This window comes from Martes martes (assembly GCF_963455335.1).
Source record: "Martes martes genome assembly, chromosome: 6".
NCBI lineage: Eukaryota > Metazoa > Chordata > Mammalia > Carnivora > Mustelidae > Martes > Martes martes.
Window position 1 is genome coordinate 21616076 of NC_137893.1, and position 26592 is coordinate 21642667.

The 26592-nt window shown below is 40.6% G+C and overlaps 1 protein-coding gene across 1 annotated transcript; it reads right to left on the reverse strand.

The window, feature by feature from the left end:
• Positions 1–789: 789 nt before the first annotated feature.
• AMD1 (adenosylmethionine decarboxylase 1) lies at positions 790–21592 on the reverse strand. The gene is made up of 9 exons (XM_080805543.1): positions 21154–21592; positions 7009–7095; positions 5917–6043; positions 5231–5333; positions 4093–4135; positions 3847–3991; positions 3638–3730; positions 3403–3558; positions 790–3006 (listed from the first exon to the last, which is right to left on the reverse strand). Exons 1-9 carry the CDS (start codon positions 21261–21263, stop codon positions 2866–2868), a joined length of 1005 nt encoding a protein of 334 aa, XP_080661669.1. The 5' UTR covers positions 21264–21592; the 3' UTR covers positions 790–2865.
• Positions 21593–26592: the final 5000 nt, after the last annotated feature.

Below are 26592 nucleotides of genomic sequence, written 5' to 3' on the forward strand. Positions count from 1 at the left end.
GGAGTTATTTGGCCAGGACAATGAAAGTAAGGTCCTTTCATAGTGTACCGCATCTGAGACTCAGGTGTCTGAATCTCGTCACTTAACTGTTCCTGTAAAAGAACCTGGTGTTGACGGTATTATACTATGTGACAACATTTTACTTTTCTAGGACCCATCCTTTTTCACTCACATCATAGAAAATATTCTCTAATCTGCTTTTTCTGGGAAAGATCTGAGTATACATTTTTGTAAGATTCTGACTTTCAGATTATTGTAGACCATGAAATTTAACCAAAATTTTGCCAAATAAATGAGATATGTACCTAACATAGCAAAAATGATCAAGGTTTTAACTCTGTTCTAGTTAACAGAAATACCGGTGAATGAAATAAAGTATGTTTACAACTTGTTCCTCTCCGCTGCCACCAGTACACGTCTATTCCACAATAAAGCCTGAAACACTTTACCTCCAAACTTTTGGTTTAACCCCCAACTCACAAACACACTTTCTTAGTCTTACTACTTACCCTTCCTACTCTTTGATATCCAGTATACATATAGAACCCAGCTATTTCTTTTAAGCTTCAGTTATGAAACCCCTAACAAAAATGCTTAATCTGAGTATAAATTATTCTCCCAGGAGCTTAAAGATCTTATGTCTTCATGATTACTCTCCCAAATGTTAGAAAATAACCATCAAATATAAATTTCCTCAAATCACAAAAACTAGATATATTTTTTAAATAGTAAATAGTATACATGACCAAATACTAGACATCAACAGAAAATTTTCTTAATGTCACTGGACAATGAATTAAGCAAACTTTTATTGAAGCTTAAATTGTGGTACAGAAATACATTTCAACTGATTTAAGTCCAACACCATGAAGAGAGAAATAATGGCACCAAAATATTCCCTCTTCTATCATACACACTAGGATTAATTTCAATTACTATTTAATCTATAGTTTTAATTTTTCTAGGCTTTATTCCATACAAATTTGTGCAGTTTTTCAACATTAGATAGAAATCTATTAGGAGAAAAAAAATCAGACCTCAAGCCAACAAATGTCATCAAATCTACTGGGACACTGTTCAAGAACAAAATCCACTTTGAGCATTGGTCCTCAAAACAGTACCAAAACATCAGGTACCGTGTGCTAATTACAGAATCAAACTGATCCACTGACTGAAAGTTTCTTCAATGAAACTTCGAATTAACATGCTTAAAATAAAAGTCAAAATTTGTGTTCCAACCACTTGATTTCAAACCAAGTAGATTTTATGTTTAGAAACACTAAAAAAAGTGTTTCATTTATAAATACAGAAGGAACAAAAACATCACTGCATCAATCCAGAAAGAATCAAAAAAATTTTTGTGAGGACAAGAATATAAAAAATTTAATCAACTTCACTGTTTTCTCAGCTGCTTAAATCTCGTATTTGCAAATATAGCTAAAAGATGCCAACTCCTCAAAGCCTGTATTTCTAGTCATTTCCCATTGACCAGTTTGGAATTTTGTCTTATGGACAGCATTCTGCTTCATTGTGTATGTCTGAATTACCTGAACAGTTCTCATTCTGGGAAGTTTCACCTGATGCTATGAAATCATGGTGAAAGCAACACCAGGAAGAGAAACAGTTCAAGTCAGAACACTATCATAATGCATTACAAAGTCCAAGAACTTTAAGTCACAAGAGGACAAGGACAGACTCCATTTTCAACCAAAGTTTATGGTATATTATGAATGAAGATGACTGGAGATAGCTACTAAAGTAAAAGTTTAGGTGAATCATCTGAACTGACTTATTAAATCCTGTAAATACAACCTTTATTCTTAATTTCCTTGCTAATAAACTTCAGTGGTAAAATTATACAACTACTTATTAGCAAGTTACTAAACGCATGGTACTCATGAGAAGCTAATCTCATTTAATGGGAACACAGAATGGCATAGTTTCTGGAACAGTTCAGCCAGTAGACTCAAATATAAATGTATGTGTCTTCCTTGCTCATCAACAGGTATATTTTTGTCACTCTCTCTCAAAAGAGCCCATGTCAGTATAAAAGGAGGCCAAACTCTCTTGACTTTAAAAAGAAAATTAAGCCCAGGGTCCACTCTCCCTTCCCCCTCCCGGGTATAAGATTAGTATAAACCCACAGTGTAACAGTGTATTGCTTTATTGGGGGGGGGGGTGTTTAGGAGGCAAGACACCATGATGAGAACAAAATCAATTAAAGGAAGTACAGGTACAGGAAGCAATAATGTTAAAATAGTAAGACACAAAATGGAAAACTGCAATCATTTTCTTAAGAGGACTTGACTCGTGGAAGATAAACTTTAATCGCTGTTGCAAAAAAACATCTGTATGAAATAGAAACTGGTTTCAGTAATATTAGTAGAGAATATGTTCTAGAAAGTGGAGGTAACTGGATGTAAAATCCTGGCAGCAATTTAATAGAACAGTCCCAGATGATTAGGCTGAGGCCAACACCTAATGAGGACGAAAGCCTTGTCTGTGGGGAATTTTGGATGATACCTGGAGAAATATTACACTGTGCATAAACCAAATTGAATTGTTTTCACAAGTGTTGTAAAGTTTCATATAGTAAAAGTTTTTTTCTACATGCACTTCAATTTCACAGCAAGAGTGGCATAGGATACCTAAACACAGAAGAGAGCATTCATGCAAGATATCTAACTCCTTGATATAATAATGCATACAATTCAAAATGATTACACTATCATTACATCTAGGGCTTTCTGCAGCTACAAGGTGGTGGTTATGGAAAGCATGGCCCCCGATATCAATATCTAAAAAGCAGCCACCACCTCCTTCTATGTGTGTTCTCTTTTTGCGTTTTTTCTTCATTTTTATTAATCAACTCTGCTGTTGTTGCTGCTTCTTAGCAAAACTGGTAAAAACAAAATTGTAATCATTGAACATAGCGCTCTGGCAATCAAGACGTTTAAAGCCGTCAATCTTCTGGGGTGAAGAAAGCACTGTGCGACATTTAGAACTCTGGGGAAAAAATTAAATAAAGCATTAGTGTTTCCAATCTGAACAAATATTTTCAAACAAAACAGTCACTTAGTAAGTATTTAAGACTACTGTCTGAAGAAAAACTGTGGCACTTGAGTATTTTAACTGTCTCATGGGTGGATGGAGTGAGATATCCTATGTTGTCCCCCGACCTCTCCATCTATCTACAGGGAAAACAAGACAGAAGGAACCCATCAACCGGGCTAGATATAAAGTAAGGACCAAGTCTAATCAAAGATACAAAGCATCTCCTCTACCAGTAACCTTAACAGTAGTACTTCTAGATATCTGATATATGCCATCTTAGAATACATTTTATAACATGACTATCCTTATTTCCTGAAAGATTTTATTGTCAAAAATAAAACAAATTACCTGATTTACAAACAGGGTAGTCACAAATTTTCCTGGCTTGAAGACTTCCACAACTTTCCTGATCAGGTCATCATAGGAGGTCTGACTTAAGTTTGTTTCAAAGCTAACATAAGAAAATTCTGGTTCTGGAGTGATGTGAATAGTCCAATAAGTTCCCTTAAAGAAACAGTTTTATGTTAATAATGGAATGGATACTATTGAATATTTAATAATTATTAAGAAAAATATCACTTACATCCGATTTCATTCCATTCATCGAATACCCACAAGGATTGAAAAGTGTGGCATCAATGACAGAACCTGGTATCAGGTCACGAATTCCACTCTCCTGGGAAAGGAAAGAGTGAATTTGAAAATGTGAAATTTGAAAAATTTGAAAAATGAGAATGAGTTAAAATATTTAGTCCCCAGTAAGGATCCAGAATTATTCTTGAAACTGCTTACACGAGTGACATCCTTTGCAGTAACACCATCTTTCATGTAGAACTGGTCCATAACTGCTGGGTCAAGCTCACTCATCAGAATTTCCAGGGTTTGATCTGGCTGACTGATTACCCGAGTCTCTGGGAAATCCAAAGTATACAAGTACCTATGTAGAAGTAAAAGGTAGTTTCTAAAAAGGACAAACAGCAATTTAAAATAAATTCTATAGAGACAAAAAAAAAATCCATAAAACTGTGTCCAACATACCAACAGTCAGAATTCATACGTCCCATACAATATGCTGCTCCATCTGTTGAGGGAGAGAATGAAAAGTAATTTAACAGCTCCATTTGGTAGAATAGCTTTGCCCCCACCCTTCTAATGGTTAGGGTGATAGTGCTTGCCTCCTATCAGAAATGTTATCAGTGAAGGGAAGTGAGTTCACAAGTAGGCAGGATGCCCTCTGTCATCCCTTAAAAAAATAGTTCACTAGACTATTTATTTTACTGTCATTCAAAGACATACTTCAGCTAGTGCGTTAGTCTGAGTGCTGAGAAAACTATGGCTCACTCTCCCCTAAAACTCCATTAAGGAAATGGAATTTGATCACCCATTTATCTACATTCCCAAGTAAGTACAAGTAATTTTATGTAATACATTCTTTCCATATTTTTGTTCCAAAGCCTCACTCAACACAGTAAATTAACTGGGAGATATTTATACTAAATTATACTCATCACTGACACAGCCTTGTATATCTTACTAGTAGGTAAGAATAGGATAAAAATCGGACTTTCTTTTCCATGCCTGTGAGGGAGGAGGGGACGGAAATCTTAAATCCTGCCCATCAGTGGTTTCGTGAGAAGTTAGTAAAATCATCCTAGGTTTTCAGCCACATCTAGGATATAAGGGTGTTAGATTAGATAACCTTTAGTTCCCTGACCTTGAAGCTCAAAAAGAGAAGGTCTATAAATAAAAGCTTAGTAAATGGAAGAAAATTTTGCCCATTTGTTTGAAGAGACACTATGATCTCACTGTGTTGATCATTTTTAAGCCAGCTCAATTCCTGAATAGAATGCCAGGCCAGAGTTTCTTAACATGGACCAGCATCTTAGCACGAGTGTATGAAGACACTATGCATTGTTCTGGATGAAGGGAACAAACCGCTAAGATATAAATTAGAGCAACTGGCTAGACAAAGATGCTCTCTCCCTCCGGCAAGTGATCATCTTTTCAAAACCAATGACCTGTTGTGCATGCACATTCTAAAATTTATAATCTTTACTGATATTTTATCTTAACTATAACCCACCATATTTGCATTCACATGCTTTCACATATATAAAAAGATCTCTGAAAGGACAGACCTTCTAAGGAAATGGGTTTCAATTCTATTTAAACTCACTTGGGAAAATTGCATTAAGAAACTCTATTTCTTCCTGGAAATTCCGGTGTGGGTACCCTTGGTGAGACGGCTTCATGAAATTCTTACGAGAATAAAAGAAGCTCTGAAAAAGACAAATAACTTTATACGTAGGATTCTATCACCTTTCCTAGTCAACAATTTTTTGCACATGTGTACCAAAATCAAATCTATAAATATTTCCTCCAATGAAATTTAACATATTTTCCCTTTAATATGTTTAAAAGGTAAGTGGTCTTTTGGGGGCCAATAAACAAAACATGAAGGCCACTGCATCAGAGCAAGGTTCCAGACCAACATCCATGAGAGTGTGTTACACAGAGCAACTTTAAGCTGTGGAGAAGAATCTCAAGAAAGCATTAAGAATGCAGATCACATCTGTGAGTTTCTGGAAACTAAAAAAATACCAATCTACTCATGATGGTCACAACAACTGTAGAAACAAGGTACATTAATTATTTCTGGAGCAGTTATTTAAGCTCTGAGCTTTTAAACAGGAATGGAAGCAATAATTTGAGAACATGTGTACATTTAGTTTGGAGAGTCAGTGATTACCCACCACAACTAAGCAGTAAATATACAAATTTATTTACTAGGCATATGCATATCACAGAGCCCTAACGTTTGCCTAGAGGGGAAAAAAAAAGATTAGATATTCGATTACTTACTTGAATTGAATCGAACCCACTGTAATCCCTAGCAAGTTTCAACAGGGGAACCAGTGCTTTCAGCAAGAGGGTGGTACCACATGTCTTCAAAATGAAACGTCTCTTGGAGACAAACATGCTACTCTCACTGCATTTGGAAAAAGTCACAAGGTTATAATGATGTTTATGTATTACTGAGATGCAATTAATCTATTATTAGATTATTTACAATGTAAAATTTGGCTATTAGTTTTAAATGTGAAGATCTGAAGGAAGCAAAGAAAGGCACTATCGTATTCTTCTCTATTATACAGAATTCCAAATTTAAGGTTCCGGAACCCACAGAAAGGCCTTGTATTAGGCATAAAACATACTAGTTCATTACACAAACCCTCTTCTACTACTAAACTTTCCTCCTCACCTCACCTATCTTAGCATTATTATTTACTGAAGTCATACTTTACTTCAGCTTGTAGCATGGACTCTCACAAGTATTTCTGTAAACATTTCATTACTTCTTTTACTAGATAATAAACTCCATGAGGAAAGAAATTTGTTTTTACTCAACATTATATTCCTAGGGCCTGGCACATCATAAGCTTAGTAATTAACCAGGCACTTTATGCAACCATGTTAGCAAGGTCCATTATAATATGTATAAGAAACAAATGTTTTTACTGGGGTGCCTGGGTGGCTCCATTGGTTAAGTGTCTGCCTTCAGCTCAGGTCATGATCTCAGGGTCCTGGGATGTAGCCCTGCGACAGGCTCCCTGATTAGCGAGGGGAGTCTGCTTCTCCCTCTCCCTCTGCCTCTGCCTCTGCCCCCACCCCCTTGCTTGTGTACTCCCTTTCACATAAAAAATAAAACAAGCAAACAAAAAACCCCAATGTTTTTATTAGATAAATTAGCTTTGTACCTATAAACATGTTGAATGGCTTCCTTCTCCTATATACTGCAGACATTTAAACTGAACATTTTGTTTTATACCATTATTTCTCAAAGTAAGGTAAAATGATTATAGTACTAGGATCCAGAAGAACAATTTGCTATTCCATGCAAAGTATGATTCAGACTGAAATCAGGTCGCTAACACCTGTTTTGGCAGGACTTACCTGAGTACATAAGCTTCCTGCTTGTCAGTTTTTGTCACACTTATGATTGAACATTGCACATCCTTCAGAAGAATGTCCCACTCAGATCTATTATTCAACAACAAAAAAGATGATTAAGTCATAACAGTACTTGTCTACTTGAATAAAAATTGTAAAGCTTTTACAATTTGGTGTTCTAACACAATTTACACCCTGTATTTTATATTTGTTGTCACATTCTTGTTCCAGCTTCCGGGTAACATTTAATTTTATTTCAAAAGCCTACCTATATTGACATATCCACCAACTAACAGAGAGCAAACTGGAAAACTGGAAATTTTAAGGTACTTGCAATTTACTAAGAAAAAACAAATGACGAAATGAATAAGCCATGCACAGAGGCAATTTAAGCCCACAAACCAAGGACAATCATTACCTTTCACCAACAAGCAAGTGAAGAAGTAAGTCAAAATGAGTCTTTTTTGGTCTATCAAATATTCTTTTGTATTAAAAATCAAGCACAGGGACACCTGGCTGGCTCAGCCAGTAGAGCATGCAACACTATCTCAGGGCTGTGAATTCAAGCCCCATGTTGGGTATAAAAGGTAACTTAAAAAAATAAAATCTTAAAAAAAAAAAAAAAAAACAGAAACAAAAACAAAACCCCACAAGCATAGTACCAGTCAATCCTGCTAGCATTTTGTGCCTGTTTCATCATTTTCTAAAAGAAATTATATGACTAAACACAGAAGGCCATAATTCCTATGTTGGGTAAATTGGTTAAATTGAACAGTACTGAGATCTACCTGAAAAACCTTAGATTAGTTAGGCTTGCTAATGATTTCAAGATTTTATTTATTTATTTGAGAGAGAGTGTATGCGCAAGTGCACATGAAGGGGGGTGGGTAGGTCAGAGGGAGAAGCAGACTCCCTGATGAGCTACGAAGGAGCACAATGCGGGACTGATCCTGGGACTCCAGGATCATGACCTGTGCTGAAGGCAATCACTTAAACCAACCAGGTGCCCTAGGCTTGCTAATGATTATAGAGCCTATTTGCCTAAAACTTTACCAAGGAGTTTTTAAAATTTATTTTTATTTTTGGGGCACCTGGGTGGTTCAGTCAGTTAAGAATCTGCCTTTGGCTCAGGTTGTAATTCCAGGATCCTGGGATTGAGCCCTAGCTCCCCCTGCTTGTGCTGTCAAATAAGTAAAACCTAAAAAAAGATTTAGATTTATTTTTACTTTTAAGAAATGGAAAGTGGAAGGCGAGGGGGGAGAAAGAATGAGAATGATTTCAAGCAGACTCCCCACTGAGCGTGGAGCCCGACATAGGGCTTGATCTCACAACCCAGAGATCATTACCTGAGCCAAAAATCAAGAGTCACACACTTAACTGACTGAACCACCCAAAAGCCCCTGTCAAGCAATTTTTAAAAGAGAGCTAATATCTAGCTCTCTTTTAAAAAGGTGCCAGCAACTGTTTATGTTAAAGAAAAAAAATACACATTTGGGGTGCCTGGGTGGCTCAGCTGGTTGGGCGATTGCCTTAGCTCAGGTATGATCCTGGAGTCTGAGGATCTAGTCCAACACTGGGCTCCTTGCTCTGCTGGAAGTCTACTTCTTCCTCTGACCCTCCCCCCTCTCAGCCTCTCTATCTCATTCTCTCTCAAATAAATAAAATCTTTAAAAGAAAAAAATACACAATAGAGTGGGCCATATCTTGGCAGTTTGTTTCAAAAATTTTTAAAAAGATTTTATTTATTTACCTGATAGAGACACAGCTAGAGAGGGAACACAAGCAGGGGGAGTGGGAGGAGAAGCAGGCTTCCTGCCAAACAGGGAGCCCGATGCAGGGTTTGATCCCAGGACCCCAGAACATGACCTGAGCTGAAGGCAGAGATTTAATGACTGAGCCACCCAGGCGCCCTGTTTCAAGTTTTTTAAATTGTACAATTTGTTGTTTAGGAAGAAAAAAAGTTACAATTAAGAAGCAGTTCTGAGCAACACTGATTATTTTAATCCTCTTATTGTAGGTGGTCATGTAATAGCTTGGCCTTTCCTATTTCTAAGACTCACTGATGTATGAACATTTCAGAACCCACCGTATTTCAATTTCACAAATAATATCTTTAATGAAAAAAAGGAATAATGGGGCCCTAAAAGAAGCTATTGCTTTTCTGCTTTGTGACCTTTTTTTTTTTTAAAGATGCTATTTATTTGACAGAGAGTGAGAGGGAGAGCAAAGCCAGGGGAACAGGAAAGGGAAAGGGAGAAGCAGGTTCCCCACTGAGCAGGGAGCCTGAGGAGGGGGGCTCCATCCCAGGACCCTGTGATCATGACCTGAACTGAAGGCAGCCGCTTTAACCGACGGAGCCACTCAGGTGGCCAACTTTGTGACATTTCTTGCAATTAATTTTCTCTGGGCTTGGTTTCCTTATACTGGCCGGCAATTAAAACCTACTTCACCTGACTGATAAAGACTAAATTACAAAATGCATACAAAATTTACCTACTTGATGGAAAGAATTTAAGCACTGGATACGTAGGTAAGTAATAAAATTACGGGGTCTCTCTTTAGAGCTTATCTAATTCAGATCTTATGTAATAACTTTTTTTTTTTTTTAATTTTTTTTTTTTTTAAATTTATTTATTTGTTAGAGAGAGAGTGAGCGAGCACAGGCAGACAGAGTGGTAGGCAGAGGCAGAGGGAGAAGCAGGCTCCCCGCCGAGCAAGGAGCCCGATATGGGACTCGATCCCAGGACGCTGGGATCATGACCCGAGCCGAAGGCAGCCGCTTAACCAACTGAGCCACCCAGGCGTCCCTGTAATAACTTTTCACTAGAATTCAGCACTCTTGCAAATATTCTCTTCCACCCACTGGAAACACGACCTCCTCAGTTATATTCACTATTGATGCAGACTCCTTCACCCCGTTTTATAACTGACATACGTCACTCTAAGCTTAAGGTACATAGCACAATGGTTTGACTTACACATTTGTGAAATGATTACCACAGAAAGTTTAGTTAGGATCCTTCATCTCACATCTACAATAAAAAAAGAAAGCAAAGGGGTGCCTGGGTGGCTCAGGGGGTTAAAGCCTCTGTCTTCGGCTCAGGTCATGATCCCAAGGTCCTGGGACTGAGCCCCGCATCCAGCGCATCCAGCCCAGCCCCGCATAGGGCTCTCTGCTTCAGCAGGAAGCCTGCTTCCTGCCCCCCTGCCTGCTTCTCTGCCTACTTGTGATCTCTGTCAAATAAATAAATAAAATCTTTTTTAAAAAGCAAGCAATAAAAGAAAACCTTCCCACTAAGAGAACTCTTGCGATTTTATTCTCTTAACTTTCACTCATACAGCAGTGTTAACAATAGTATATTAAGACTTTTAGTAATGCTCTGTAACTTCTTCTTTCTTGAACTTTTCCTCTGGATTTAAAAGCTGTTTTGCTTTTTCATTTGTTTTGGTTTTCTATGCATTAATTTATCCTCAGATGTTCCCCCAACTGTTTCCTTTCAACATTTCTTTTCAGTGATTCTTGGCCAAGATTAGGGTACTAAGACTTAGCTCGTCAAAAAGTCCATACACATGGACGGGGCTTGTTTACTGTGGGCCTCTATACAGGGTACTGGGGAACTCCCTCCTTATCACTATCTTCTTTTTTTTAAAAGTTCTTTCCTGGGCAGGTCAGATTATCCAAACATTCCATTCTCTTGCCTAGAGAACATTAAGATTTCTGGTAGGCAAAAGAGGGTAAAGAGCTAAGGACCTCACTCATTATAAGCTTTTATTCTTTGTTTTCAGTATAGTCACTCTACTCTTCAACAGTACCTGGTCCCCTCACTTCAGTGAGATCTTTTTGTACTCCCAAAGAATAAATTATTATCTAATCGTCAGATCTCTTGGCATCCCCCTTTTCATCTGACTCAGACAAATTTTATAATATAAAGACAATCAGAAGAACAGTGGAAATACAGAACACACACACTGATGAATATACAGGTAACTACCTCTATCCCCATTTCCTGTATTTCAGTCACATGGGGCTTTTCCACCAACCGTTTTCTCCCTAGAAACAGGGCACCATAAATTTATTCACCCAAATTAAGCCAAACAAGAGTGAAAGAGACAACACATATACTTTGTTCTGGGTACTGCCTGAATGGATTTCACCCTACCTACAACCTGTCCTCAGCACCCTTCTTCTAGCTCAAGTCACCTCACTATTCCCACCAAGGATCTTTTCATGAAAAGATTTTAATACTCACTTGCCAAAGCATTTTATTTGTGTGGCTATTTTGGTATTCATGCAAATCCCACAAGAGTCATTCCATATAGTTAGGGAGTTTGTGTTTTATTGTTTTTATCTGCAGTGCCTAGCCCAGTTAAAAAGAGGTCCTCAAGTAAGTATTTGCTGAATCTGGCAATTATTCTGATTAAATCTTACGGACATTTGGGAAGTAACGAACAGCCTTAAAACTTTTGTTTTTTGTTATTTTTAAAAGTAATTTCTGGGGCTTGAACGCACAACCAAGATCAAAAGTCGCATGCTCTGACCGAGCCAGTCAGGCGCCCCATATAGCCTTAAAATTTTTAAATCTAAAACTGTTACATGCTCCTTTACTGTTTGGGACCTGTGGGACTATTTGCTGCCCCCAATCTTTTTTCTGTGTTCAAAATGTTCAGAATGGATAATTCCTACTGATATATCTTCAAGTTCACTCACTCTTCTGTCATCTCCAATCTAGTAGAGCCTGCCCAGGAAACTTTTTATTTCAGTAATTATTTTCCTGTTCCATCTTCTATTTCTCTAAGACTTTGTCTTTTCCTTTTAAGAGTGTTCACTCTTCTTATAGAATGGTTATGACAGCTGTTTGTAAAGCTTTACCTACAATCACCTTGAGGTTGTCCTTTTCCTTTGAGGGATGCTGAAAACTTCTCATTCATAAATTGAGCAATTTATGATTGCATCCTGAAAATTTTGATCATGTTATATAATTTTAAATCTTGTTTAAATCCCGAGAAGCATGTTGATTTTTAAAAGTTTTAGAAGGCAGTTGGAATGCTTAGGTTCAGTCTTCAAGTTTTTTATCCAGCTTCTCTGGGTTATGTTATGGTTCCAGTTTAGTCACAAAAGCCTTTGCCATGGTATTCAGATCTGTCCTGCTTTTGTGTCACCCACTGGCCAGACTGGGACTGCAAGGTGACCTATCAGTTTTCAAAAGCTTTTGATATACTGTTTATGACAAGATCTATACAGGAGCAGCTCAGTGGTGTTTATATACATCTTTATGGGATCACTTCACCTCTCTCCTTCCCATAATCCTGCTGACAATTTCTGGTTTGGGGTGGGGTGGGCCCAATTCTTGGGTCCTCTGGCTAGAAACCCAAGGCTTTAGTTTGTCCCCCTGCAGTAGGCTGCCTGTGACTATCTGTAACTTGGGCTACAAAAAGGGCAAAGAGCAGTAGGAATATCCATGATGCTCTTCACTCTTGGGACCACAGTGCTTCTGGTCAAAAAGCGGTTCCCCCTCCCACACCCAGAGTGTTAGGCATCTGTCTGGCCACCACAACTGTTACAGGGCTGCCTGTGCTGTGGGCAGAACACACACACACACACACACACACACAGCAAAGCAATACAAAAACAAAAAAGGGATGTTCCCTACTCTCTCTGACCCAAAGGAGCCAGCCCCCCTTCCTTCTCTGTAGACCAGAAAAAGAGGACCTCTCCTGGAACGACTTTTGTCTGAAACTAGTGTGCAGTTACCAGCTTCTGGCAGCTTTTCAGATGACCCCAAGAGATAACCAAAGAGGGGGCAGGGGGAAGAAATGGGCAATCACAGTTGTTTCAGTGGTATTTTGAGTTATGGTTTCCTTCAATTCACCTGCCAACATTTACTTTTCAAAGTCCTCAGCTGTCCCATGCATTCTGCCCAAGGTTTTTAGTAAATCCAAGAGACAGCAGTGTGCTTATTCCATCTTGAGGGAAAACAAAATGCTCCTGCACTCATTCACCATTAGTTAATAAATTTTGCAACCAAACTCTTCCTCACCTTAAAAAAAAAATCCTCTAGTATTTTTTTGAAGTCATAGTATGAAAGAACGCAGCTGCTTTAAAACACCTTAAAACATAGCTGAATGATCAACCAAAAAGACAGCATCAGGAGAACCAATAGGCTCGAAAAAAGAATAAATCAAGGGGCAAGATGTGAGAGAAAACCAAGAAAGCCAATACAATGCTATACATGTATACAAAGAGAAAGTTGAAAAACCAACATAAAAAACAGAGAATTTCAGCTTATTATTTTATCACATTTTTTTCAGGAAAATAAGCCTCCTTTTGCAAATAAAGCTTTATGGGATCATAGCCACACCCAAATTATGGTTAAGTATCCCCCTCTCCAAAATAGGATGCTCTTTACCACCAACAGTACATGGACTGAATAATACCAGGTCACCATGCCAGAAAGCAAAACATTAACAGTATAGTATATTTGAAGTTTTCTTAAAGAATCTGTGGTTTAATAAAAACATAGTTAAGTTGGAGCATTTACAAGGGAAAAGATACAACTAAGATGACAGACTTCTAGGTCATCTGATTCAACAAAACCCAAAATGGACAAATGACCTTCAATAAAGGTGCCACGAGTACAAAATTGGAGGGGGGCGGGGAGGTAGGGAGCCACCGAACAGTGGTAAGAAAACTGGATGTCTACACAAATGAATGAGGTTGTATCCTTACCTTACACCATCTACAAAAAATAATTAATACATTAAAGACCAAAATTAAGACTGACCTAGGACATAGGGGAAAGCTTCAGGACACTGGATCTGCCAATGCTTTCTTGGATAGGACACAAAAAAGCACAGCCAAAAGGACAAGAGCAGACAAAAGGAACTACACTACACCAAACTTAACTTTTGCACATCACAGGAAAGTACTAAAAGGAGAAAATACTTGCCAATCATACAGGCGATAAAAGGTAAATATCCAGAATATTTAAGGAACTTCCCCAAGAGCAAAAACAAATAACTCAATAGGGCACATGGCTAGTTCAGTAGGTGGGAGTGTGGGACTCTTAAAATTGGGTTGTGAGTTCGAGCCCCACGTTGGTTACAGAGGTTACTTAAAAATCTTAAAATAAGTAACTAAATAAATTAATCCCATTAAAAAACTGACAAAGGACTTGAATAGACAGTTTTCTAAAAACGGCCAACAAGCATAATGTAAAGATGCTCAACATCACACAGTTAAGAGAAATGCCAATCAAAACCATGAAATAACACCTCACATCCATTAGGATGTCTACTATTAAAAATATAAGTTTTGGCAAAGATGTGGAGAAATTTTAACATCTGTGCATCACTGGTGAAAGTATCAAATAGTAAAGCTATTACAGAAAACAGTATGGACATTCCTCAAAACCTTGAAGACCGATCTACCCTATGACCGATCCAGCAATTCCACTTGGGTACACATCCAAAAGAATTCAAAACAAGGTCTGGAAGAGGTATTTGCACACCCGTGTTGTTGTTCATAACTGTCAGGAGATGGAAGCAACCTAAATGTCTACCAAAGGATTACTAGATAAATAAAATGTTATATATACATACAACATGGATGAATCTTGAGAACCTTGAAATAAGCTACATGAAATAAGCCAGCCATGGAAGGACAAATACTGACTGTATGATTCCATTTATGAGGTACTCACAGTCCTATGAAGTATCTAATAAAGCAGTCAAAATCCTAAAGGAAGACGGTTGCCAAGGACTCGGGGAAGAGGAAAGGGGCAATTAATGGGTATAGTTTCAGTTTTGTAAGATGAAAAAGTTCCAGAGACCTGTTGCACAGCAATGTGACTATACTTAGAATACTACTCATTTAAAAATGGTTAAAAATGTTGTCTTTTTTTTTTTTAAAAAGATTTTATTTATTTATTTATTTGAGCCTGCGCGCACAAGCAGGGTAAGCAGCCGGCAGGAGAAGCAGGCTGCTTCTGGGATCCCACAACTCCAGGATCATGATCAACTGAGCCACCCAGGAGTTCCAGTGCTCAGATTCTTTCAAATCACAGTTTTACAAAGTAAAAGTCTATGGGAACAATGCTGCTGGCAGGTGGAAAAAATCTGTGAGAGTAATCACTCTCATCACCCGATGAGTTGGATCCTTGGTAGAACATACCAGTAGGTCAGTAGGTCAGATCCAGTAGGTCAGACATGCTGCAAATGGTGCCCAGAAATTTGCATTTGAAAGGCTTCCATGCGAATAAAAACTGGTTTCAGGGTTACCAAGTAATTTACCCCAAAGTCACACAACTACATGAAGTTTCCATGAGCTGTGTGTGACCTTAGGTAACAGCCTGATCTGTCTGTTTTAGAGGCTTTCCCCTTACCACACTACATTCGTATCCTACCCAAAGTATTAGTCCTTCCGTCAAAAGGCATCCTAAAATAGGACATCATTCTTCAGCAAAGCCTAGACTGACCAGAAGTTAAATTCTGAGTATACCTTCCCCTGAATTAGGGCAGTTCAGATATCTAGAAAAATACCTTCCCCTTTTATTCAAAGAAATCAACTAAAAATACACTGCTAATTTTAATTCCAATATTAAATTCTCTATCTCAAGCTTTAAAATTTTAATCACTATTAGTATAAACACTGCTACATTCAGTTGATTATTACTTTCAATGCATACTTCTTTAAAATGAGTGCTTTGGTATAGCAGTTCAAACTTTTTTGAAACTTTTGTTAAGAATGTAAGGAAGCTTAATTCAATATGAAGATTTCTAACTTCAAAACATTTACAAAAAAAAAAACAAAACCCAACCATTTACACTAAAAGGTTTCTTGACAATGGGTTGTAAATTTCTTCATGTAAAATCACTGATACTGTGCAATGATGTGGTTAAGCAAGGCAGGAGTTCTGGGAAAGTTAATGTTGAAGTGTAATTTACAATCTTTCCAACTGCCCCCACTCCTTTACTAAAAATTAAATTTTAGCTCACAAAACTTGCAGGAGAAAAACAGCCAAAACATCCCACTAATCCTAAATGTCTTCTCCAACATGAACACTATATATAGATTCCAGTTTTCATGGTTTCACATAAGTGTGCAAATAATACACCTCTAACCTTCCCACAGTTAATATTTATTCTCTTCACCTCCACTACAATTTCCCATCTGAATGTACCTCATTACTATGAATAGCCCCTCAGAGCTATGAATTCAAAACCAAAAATCTTTCTTCTCAGGAAAATTTCTTATTTTCTAACAGATTTCCTCCCCACAGATGCCATTTCCTATAACATAAAAGGCTTTTGTTTGGTCCAACAACCCTAAGACCTTTTAATATATATGATCACTGATTTCTGTTCATATCCTTTTGAAATCTGAAAAACTGCAGGTTAAACCTAATATACCACCCCTTCCTTTCACATTCAAATTCAAGTAATGTGTGAAATAATTTTGGAACATTATCATCTATTCCTTTATTCATATGGATACACTGGACTGTAGCTTTTTCTTCAACATATTGTTAACCAGTATTCTTCAACCTGAGCCACAGAAGATTTTCCATTTTTTATTTTTTAAAGATTTTATTTATTTATTTGTCAGAGAGAGAGAGAGTGAGCACAGGCAGACAGAGTGGTAGAGGGAGAAGCAGGCTCCCTGTGGAGCAAGGAGCCCGATGTGGGACTCCATCCCAGGACGCTGGGATCATGACCTGAGCCGAAGGCAGCCGCTTAACCAACTGAGCCACCCAGGCGTCCTGATTTTCCATTTTTTAAAATTTATTTTTATTTTTTAGAGCCCAATGTGGGCTTATTTCACAACCCAAGAACAAGAAGGGGCGGCTGGGTGGCTTGGCTGGTTAACTGACTGACTCTCGATTTCAGCTCAGGTCATGATTTCAGGGTTGTAAGATCCGGCCTGCATATGGAGCCTGCTTCATATTCTCTCTCCCCAAGGCCCCTGGGTGGCTCAGTGGGTTAAGCATCTGACTTCAGTTCAGGTCGTGGTCTCATGGTCCTGGGGATTGAGCCCTGCATTGTGCTCTGTACTTGGTGGGGGGGTCTGCCTTCCCTCTCCCTCTTACCCAAATAAATAAATTAAACCTTAAAAAAAAAAAAATTCTCCCTCTGTCCCTCTGTCCCCTCTCGTACTCTCTCAAAACAACAACAACTATACAACGTACACTTTGTCTCCCTTGAGAAGTTAGTAAAAAAGATTCTCAGTGTTCTGTAATTTGTTCAGATTACAAGTAAGGTAAATTCCACTAAATGGCCTACAGGAGTGGGAAACGTTTAACAGATAAGTTCCAGATCGACTTAGGAGTTAAAGCTTGGAAAGATGAGCCAATTTTGCTTCAAGTGCACTGTATTCCCTCATACTGCATTAAAAATAAAATTCCAGATGGAGTGCAGATCTAAATATGAAAAGCAAAACGAAATTTAGGAGGAAAAAAGAACATGTTCATTAATCTAAAATGAGCAAAGATATCTTAAATAGGATACAAAACTGCTAACCAGAGGCAGCTGGCTGGCTCAGTTGGTAGAGCAGGAGACTCTTGATCAAGTTCAAGCCCTATGCTGCCTATATAGGTAACTTAAAAAAATTAAAAAACGAAACAAAAACAAAACAAAAAAACCGAAACAACAACAAAAAAAACCATAAAAACCCTGCTAACCATTAAAGGAAAAATACTGCTAAGTTGGATTACATTAAAACTATGCAATTCTGGGGTGCTCAGTTGGTTAAGCCCCTGCCTTCAGCTCGGGTCACTATCCCTGGGTCCCAGAATCAAGGTCCATTTCAGGCTCTCTGCTCAGTGGTGAGTCCGTTTCTCCCTCACTGCCCCTCACCACTGCTCATGCTCTCTCTCAAATACATAAGTAAAATCTTAACCGCCCCCCCCAAACAAAACAAAACCTATGCACTTCTGTTTCTAAAGATATCACTAATAGAGTGAAAGGGGAAGCCACTGAGGGTGAAAGATATCTGTAATACACATATTAGAATTAATCCGCAATATATTAAGAACTCCTACAAACTGAAAAGGCATTCCAAAAAAAAACCAGGCAGCATTTCACAAAAGATACCCAAATGGCGAATAAAGATATGAAAGGATGCTCAACTCTATTAGTCCAATGGGAAGTATATACTATTATACACCCACAATAGCTAAAATTAAAAAGATAATACCAAGTGTTGGATGAAGATATGGAGCAACTAGCACCCTCATGCTGGATATATATATATGCACAGCTTATGACTCAACAATTCTACTCCTAGGTGTGTACGTAACAGAAATGCATACATAACTGCTCACACAATATGGTATACTAAATGACATATTAGTGTTCATGCTATTATGAGCATACTTGTTCATAGCAACATACTTGTATTAACAGCCTGTTTGCTTAAAAAAAGGAGAAAAGGAGGGGCGCCTGGGTGGCTCAGTCGGTTAAACGTCTGCCTTCAGCTTTGGTCAGGATCTCAGGGTCCTGGGATTGAGCCCCATGCCAGGCTCCTTGCTCAGCCAGGAGTCCACTTCACTCTCTCCTGAACAACCCTCCCACCCCTGCCGCCTTGCACGTGCTTTCTCTCTCTCGTAAATAAAATCTTAAAAAAAAAAAAAAAAAGTGCGGGGAGTTGGGGGCAGGTGGTCTTTAAAGGCAAACCAAACAACTGCCCCCAAAGATGATAGTAATACTTATAGAGTGGTTACCATGTGTCAGTTTCTTAAGTATTGTACGTATATTAACCCACTTAATCCTTACAGAAGACCATACAAGGAGAAGTACGCCATTATTATCTTCATTTTAGAGATGAGGAGACATCAAACAGCTAGTTATTAAATGCTGTCTGAATTAAAACTTAGATATTATATGGCAACGTACTTAACCATCTCATTATGCTTTACTTACTAGATCATAATCCTCCTCTGGGCCCTGCAACTCCCAACTCAAGAGACCAGAGGCCAATGATTCCCCTGGCCAGGCCGTTAATTTTAGATGATTTACCTAGCATCTACTATTTTCCACGTTATTTTTTACCTCCTTGTAAATAACCTAACCTGTACATCCTTGCTTGACAGGTCACAGAGAAAAGTTCCTACCAAGGATGCCAATGGACTTCAGCTAAATGGAACAGATTTTTCAGTTCTTACTTGCTCTAACTCCAACAGCTGAAATGTGACATAAACTCCCAAATCTGACTTAATGAATAATGTCCATAAGAGGTTGTGGCACTAAATCACAAACAATATTCTGTCCTTTAAGGTTTAACTTTTGCCGTCATTTTAAAAGCTACATTGAGGAAGCAAAACAATTTCAGCTGCCCAAAGTACAAAGGAAAAGTGGTTCTCAAACCTTTAAAGAAAACAAGCTACCTTTTATAAGCCTTTTTCCCCGATCCTTGACTCCGAATTTAACCAGAAAAGCCCAAGCTTAAATTCTGGCATTTTTGCCCAAGCACTTGGAGGGAGGAAAACCCCTCTTTATTAAGAATGCGAGCTTACAAATTTAAGCTTCCAAACATTTGAAGAGCCAGAGCAAAACAGTTTGTTATACACCTTATAAGACTTACACACTAGTAAGTCGTCTTCATTGACAGGATTATCTAATCACAATTGTTTAATCAGACGCAAAACACCACCACGACCAGCGAATTCTCCTCTTTGTGAAATGGAGGAAATACTAAGCTTCCCCGTTTTTGTAAGTAACTGCTTCCTATAATATTAAGTGTTTAAAGCTCAGCCTGGCACGTAGTAAAGGGCTACGTTAGACATTTTATGCGTCGCACAAAGCCTGAAAAATGAGCCCTGTCACATTTTAGCAAACAGGACGCTTTCCAGCAGGAGAATCCCTCAAGATAGACTGCCTTAAAAGTCCCGGCAGCACGTGTCCGCCTGGATTCCCTTCTCCAGTTGCTTTTTGTCAGGGACGGCGGCAAGCGCAGCCTACATTCCTGAAACGCCCATTGGCCCACACCCTGGGGCCAGGCTCTTGCTCGGGCCCACGAGCTCATTGGTCGTCGCCTCAATGAGGCAGCCGCGCCGGTTCCTCCGCGACACTGCCACACTCGCCGCACTTGTGCGCGGAAAGGCAAGCGGTGGATAGCGGTGTGAGCGCCGCGACGAAAGGCCCAGCACCTTCGCAACCGGCTGCGCTTTTATCTGCGCTCGGCTTTCTCCAAACCACCAGAAGACCTCTCCTTTTCTGTGCGATCAGCCAAGCTCTCTCGCGTGACCGCCCGGGGTGGGAGGCCGGGGCCCCAGATTCCTTCGCAGGCTTAGGCACTAAAGGTATTATGTCCTGGCTCAGACGGGCCTCTAGCCCGTAAATGCAGTCAAACCTTCCAGCACCCCGCACCTCGCCCGGAACCCGCCGACGCTGTTAACAGGTTACACACCCAAGGTCAAGAGTCTCCGGGGCAAGCCTCAGTGGGCTCCGCGGCCGTCTCCCGGGGCCGCCCAGAAAAGGATTTGGTGCAGAGCACGTTAGGGCGGCGGTGGGGCCCAGACACTGCGACACTGCTCCCGCCCAATCCCCTCCGCCCGGGCGCCACATGCAGCCAGCGCGGACCGCGGGAGGGAGGCAGGCCTGCGCGCCAGACCCTCGGTCCGAGAGCGGGGGAGCCCCCTCCTCCCGCAGCACTAGGGGAGAACCAGCCCGGCTTCGGACTCACTCCCTCCCTCCTCGCTCCCCGAGACGGGCACGCCCAAATTAGCGCCTGACTAAGCCTGCGGAGCCACACCTGCCGGGAGGCAGCCCGCGCGGCCCCAAGACGTCCCCAACCCGGGCCCTGGACCGCCAACTCCGGAGGGGAAAGCCCGACGGCGCGGGCCCACAAACCACCCCGAGCGGCGCCGCCCGCGGCCCCGCACGCCGCGCGGGGGACGTTACCTGAGCACGAGGCGCGCCGGCCTCCTCCCCTCCCCCCGGGCAGCGCCCGGCTCAGCAACGGCGACGGGAGGAGCCGGCTCGTGCCCCGCGTGGACGCAGCCGGGCCCCCCCCCATAACATCGCAGCCCCACCAGAGCCCCCGAAACGAGCCCCACCCGGGGACGTGCCCCCACCTGAAGGCTGCGGGCACCCGGCCCCCGCCCCCCGCCCGTGGCTGATGCCTTCGAGGCGACGACAGCCCCCAGCACCCACCTGGGGATGGTGCGAAGATCTCCAGATCCTTGGTTTGCGTCGGGCTGCTGCCTGGAGAACCAAACCTCCAGAAGCTTCTCGGTCCCTTCGAAAAAATGTGCAGCTTCCATCACCGTGAGACTAGCGAACAACCAACAACCACAGAAAATCAACTAAATTAAATCTCTTCTCCCGCCGCTGCCGCCGCCGCTGCGGATTGTTCCAGCTGTGTTACTAAAGTTCAGGTTCCTTTTTTTTTTTTTTGCTATAATTTTATATTAACTTTTTTTAAAAAAAAGGATTAATAAAATTTTCCCGGCTTTTTTTGTGAGCGAAAGTTGAACGTGAGTCTGTTGGAAATAGAGGCAGATACAGTTCAGTCTCTTGTAGTCCGCTGTTTCCCCGTTAGAGAGAGTAGAGCGAGCGCTAGCTAATGTCGCCGGCCATACTGTGGAAGCGAGAGCGCTGCGTGAGCACCGCATTTATATACTCCGTCTCCCCCGAAAGGCCAGGAAGTGACGCAGCATCCCGCCCCTGAGACTCATTGCTGCTGCCGCATGTCAATCAACAACCGCGAGTTGCGGCTGGCTGGCGGCCCGCCTGCCAGGAGCGCGGGGAGATACTCGCCGCGCTGCGGTTCGGGTTCGCGCTGTCCCCTAGGCGGGAGACGGCGCTGTGTGGTCCGGTTGGGGTTTAGAAACCTGGGGTCGAATGTGGAATGGGTGGGGAGAACGGGAAGGGAGCGAGGGAAGGCTGCGCCGCGCTGCGTTAAACAACTGATTAGCAGAGAACATGGGTGGATCCTTAAGAAGGGTTGGCGGGGTTCGGCGGGGGCGGTGGCCACTGCTCGGATGGCGTGGTGGTTTTGATCCTGTGCAGTTCACCGCGATTGCTGAGGTACTTGGCCATTCTCTAAAGTGCGTTTCCCCCAAGGCGAAAGAAGCCGCGCATTAAAACTCAATATTTTGTCCGTGACTCACATGTTGCTAAGGGTCGGATTAGAAGGCACTTTAATTCTGTTCGTGCCTTTGCTGATGTACGAGTAAACGCAATTCCCGACCCGTTTACACAATAGCCAGAAGCGTTGTCTCCCCATTTAAAAAGAGAAAAGCAACGTGGCGCCCAGCCTCGGAGGGCTCCGGCTCTACTTACCTCCCACCATGTGGCTCGCCAAGCCTTGGAGTTGGTCGAGTGCGGCCGCTGCCGTGAAAGCACTGGTAATTCCGTGCTCGATTAGGTCAACCGGTGGGAATTTATTTTGCAAAACTATTTCTAGAAACTGGTTTATTAAATATAATATGAAATTGTTCGATATTTTTTTCTTTGAATGTTCTCAAACTGATGAACTAGTTGAAAGGGGTACCCCCCCCAAATTTACAGTGATACCATCTCACGTGCTTCGGAAGAATTTGGAAATTCATAGAACAGGCATTCTGACCTATCACTAGCGGTGATTTAAAGAACCATGAATTAAAAAAAAAAAGAACCATAAATGTAATACTTAAGTAATCAATGTCAACTGTAAAATAGTTGGCAAGTCGTGGTTTTCAAAGTTTAACCCGAGGTGGCAAAATTGTGGCAACAAAGTTACGACTTTTTCTCGGGATTATGGGAGAAAAAAACCCAGCCTGACATAAAAATTCCCATTGTCACAACACAAAAGACTTCCTTATCAACCTTAGAGAAAGACTTCCCTCAACCGAAAGTGAAATGAGATAATGTTTTAAGCATGAAAAACTAAATGAAAAAGATGTGGTTTGAATTTGCACTCTAGATTCCCTCCAGGGTAGTATTTGTCTTACAAGAACGTAAATTTGCTCACATTTCTCCATGAAACCTGTTGAAAGAAGCTATGTTGTGTGACTACTCTTGCCATGTTTTTAAAAGCATCCAACTCAAGCTGGGAATTGGGACAAAAGGTAAATGTTGCTTATTTTATGATAATAATAATTCAGAGAATGTGGTGGTTATACTTGGAATAAAGATAAAAGAAGTATTTGTGTTTTACAAGCTATTCAATTATTTGATGCTTGCTTATTGAAATGAATCTGTCTACTAAACCACCTCAAACACTAATTGTGGTGTAAACATAATTTGGCTTATAATTGCTTATAATTAGTTGCTTTTCAATTACTATTATGCTTTTTCCCAATGCAATTTAAGTTAATATAAAAGTGCCAAGAATCTTGGCAAGGTAAGTCCTTGTTAATTTGGTAGAGGATATTTAAATAGTGTCTACCAATTGGATTGGTCCTTTGTAAAATATATTATTTTTCTCAAGCGTCATTACCATTTTGAGGCTCAAAGTCCCTTGTATTAATTACTAAGTTGGTCAGTTAATCTCATTTGAATATTCTGCTAAACTTAATATGTCCAAAACATACCTCTGGCTCTCTCAGATGATTTACCACAGAGCAAGCCTGAGTGATTATTTTATTTTATTTTATATTTTTTTAAAGATTTTTATTTATTTATTTGACAGATAGTGGTCACAAGTAGGCAGAGAGGCAGGCAGGGAGGGGGAAGCAGGATCCCTGTTGAGCAGAGAGCCCGATGTGGGGCTCGATCCTAGGACCCTGAGATCATGACCTGAGCCAAAGGCAGAGGCTTTAAGCCACTGAGCCACCCAGGTGCCCCTATTTTATTTTATTTTTTATGGTTCTCAACTAATTTTTCTCCAAGCCCATCTCCACTATTTGCTTACTCTCTATGCCCTAGGCATACTGACCGTTCCCTTTTTAGGTCCTTTTCATTTGTCTCAAATGCTCTCTCTCCACTTTGTATAATTTTTCATCCTTTTCACTCAGCAATTAGCTTAAATGTCCCCCTCCTCTGAGAGGTCACCTGTGGTAGTAGGGCATAGGCTAAACTAAGATAACAAAGAGACCCCCAAATACAGTAACTTGAGAAAAAGATCAAAGTTTATTTCTCTTTCATATAACATCCGGAGGCAGGGAGGTGACAAAGGGTGAGTGGGCACCCTGCTTTGGAAGATCATACAGGGACCCTGGTTCCTTCTAGCCTTTTCTTATCACAGCGTGCAATCTTCATTCACATGATTAAAGCTCGTCCACATTTGTCTATATTCCAGCCTGGGAAAAAAGGAAAAAGAGAAAGTGCAGAAAAAACAATTTTCTTATAAAAATAAGACCTGGAAATTGCAATATCAGTTTTGCACACTTAGTCACATGGTCACGCCTAGCTGCAAGAGAGGCTGGAAAGTAGGGTTCCTACTTGGGTAGCTAGTTGCCTGGGCAAAAATTGGCCGATTCTGTTACTTAAGAGGAAACAGGGAGAGAACGGATGTGGGGGCCTTTCTCCAGGCCTGCCACACCTTTCCTTACTTTCTAATTTACAGTAGCCAAGTAGATACTCCTTAACACACCATTCTGCTTTAATTCTCTGCATAATTCTTACTGTTCTCTTGTATTTACTTATTTGTTGATTGTCAGGTCTCTGTCCGCTTTTAAGCTATGTAAAAGCTTGTTTGTCTTTGCTTAACCTGCAGAGCATTGCTCCCAAAAAAGTATTTGGCATAATGTATTCAATCAGTATTAGCTGAAAACATGAATGTTAAGTGCCCTCCTAATAGATCCTGCTCTTTCAAACTAATCTTATCTCCCAACATTCCCTCAAAGCCCCTCCCCCAATACCTCACACTATAAAAATCTTATTCAATTTCTAATACTAGCTATAATTCCACATAACATTCTTTAGAACAGTACTCTAGCACACACTGAATGTATTATCTCTGGGTACCTGATAAATTACACAAACTTAGTTGCTTAAAACAGTACACATTTATTATCTCACTGTTTGTGTGAGTCAGGAGTTTGCACATGGCTTAGCTGAGTCCTCTGTATAGGGTCCCTCACAAGGCCACAGTCAAGATACTGGTCTGTGCTGCAGTCCCATCTAAAGGTTTGACTAGGAAAAGGAGCTATTTCCTCATTCCCATGGTTCAGGTCCTTGCAAGCTACTGGACCGAGGGCCTCAGTGTCTTTCCATAGGTCCTTGCCATGTCTTGCTTCACCAAACACAGAAACAGGGTATGCTAGTAAGCCAGAAGTTACAATCTAATATAACGCAATTACGGAGTGGCATCCCACCAGCTTTGCACCATTGTTATATTCTACTGGTTAAGAAAATTGGAATGACGTCACAAGTTCTACCCACACTGAAGGGAAGTGGATTCCATAAGGGTGTGAATACTGCCAGTCAGGGATCACTGAGGGCCAGTTAGAACCTACCTATTACCACACTCACTACCCTCTGGGAACTCCAGAGCATTTATTAATTTTTTAAAAGATTTAACTATTTCTTTGAGGGGGAAGGGGCAGAGAGAAAGAGAGAGAGAAACCCAGGCCAATTCCACTGAATGCAGAGCCGAACGTGGGGCTTGATCTCAAGGCCCCCGAGATCATGACCTGAGCAGAAACCAAGAGTTGGAAGCCCAACCGTCTGCGCCACCCAGGTGCCCCTCCAGAAGCGTTTATAATTAAGACCACATGGGGCGCCTGGGTGGCTCAGTAGGTTAAAGCCTCTGCCTTCGGCTCAGGTCGTGGTCCCGGGGCCCTGGGATCGAGCCCCACAACAGGCTCTTTGAGCCTGCTCTCCTTCCTCTCTCTCTGCCTGCCTCTCTGCCTACTTGTGATCTCTGCCTGTCAAATAAATAAATAAATAAAATCTTAAAAAAAATAGTAATTAAGACCACATAATTTGCCATTTAATAGCCTCATTGTTGGTTGAATATGCCAACTAAATTGGCACATCTGTATGTTCTATTTTGATATCCCAATCTCAGAACAAGGCACAGATGTAAGTTTTCATAAACTTTTGGATTGAATTTATTTTATTTTATTTTATTTTATTTATTTTTTAAGATTTTTATTTATTTATTTATTTGACACACAGGGAGAAAGAGCACAAGTAGGCAGAGCAGCTGGCAGAGGGAGAGGGAGAAGCACGCTCCCTACTGAGCATGAGCTGAGCCCCCCAGGCATCCCTGGATTGAATTTAACGTGACTGGGGGGTGCCAGAGCCGGTTTTTTCCCGTTTGCAAGAGTCATTTGTTCAGTTTTCAGAACTTTAAGGAGGTAGGTTGAATTGGACACGGTGGGAGCATTTACTTCAAGGAAATTGCTAAACTCTACAGTTAGGGTTCTCTATAACTGTTGTTAAACATTTACCAGTATACCACTGGTGTTCCCAAATCTGTCACATTCATGATGTTGAAAACAGGGTTTTCTCTAAGATAAGCATGAGTTCCACCACCCAAGGCTGTTGTGGGTTTATAAGTGATAAAAGTGGGTTGGAAACTGTAGAACCGCATACAGGCTAAGACATGGCACTATCACTGCAAAATGCAGAAACAAAAGTATTGAGGAAAGGAACAGTACTGTAATACCTGATGTGTTTTACATTAAATTGTGAAACAGAAGTGCCCAGATGATATGCCAA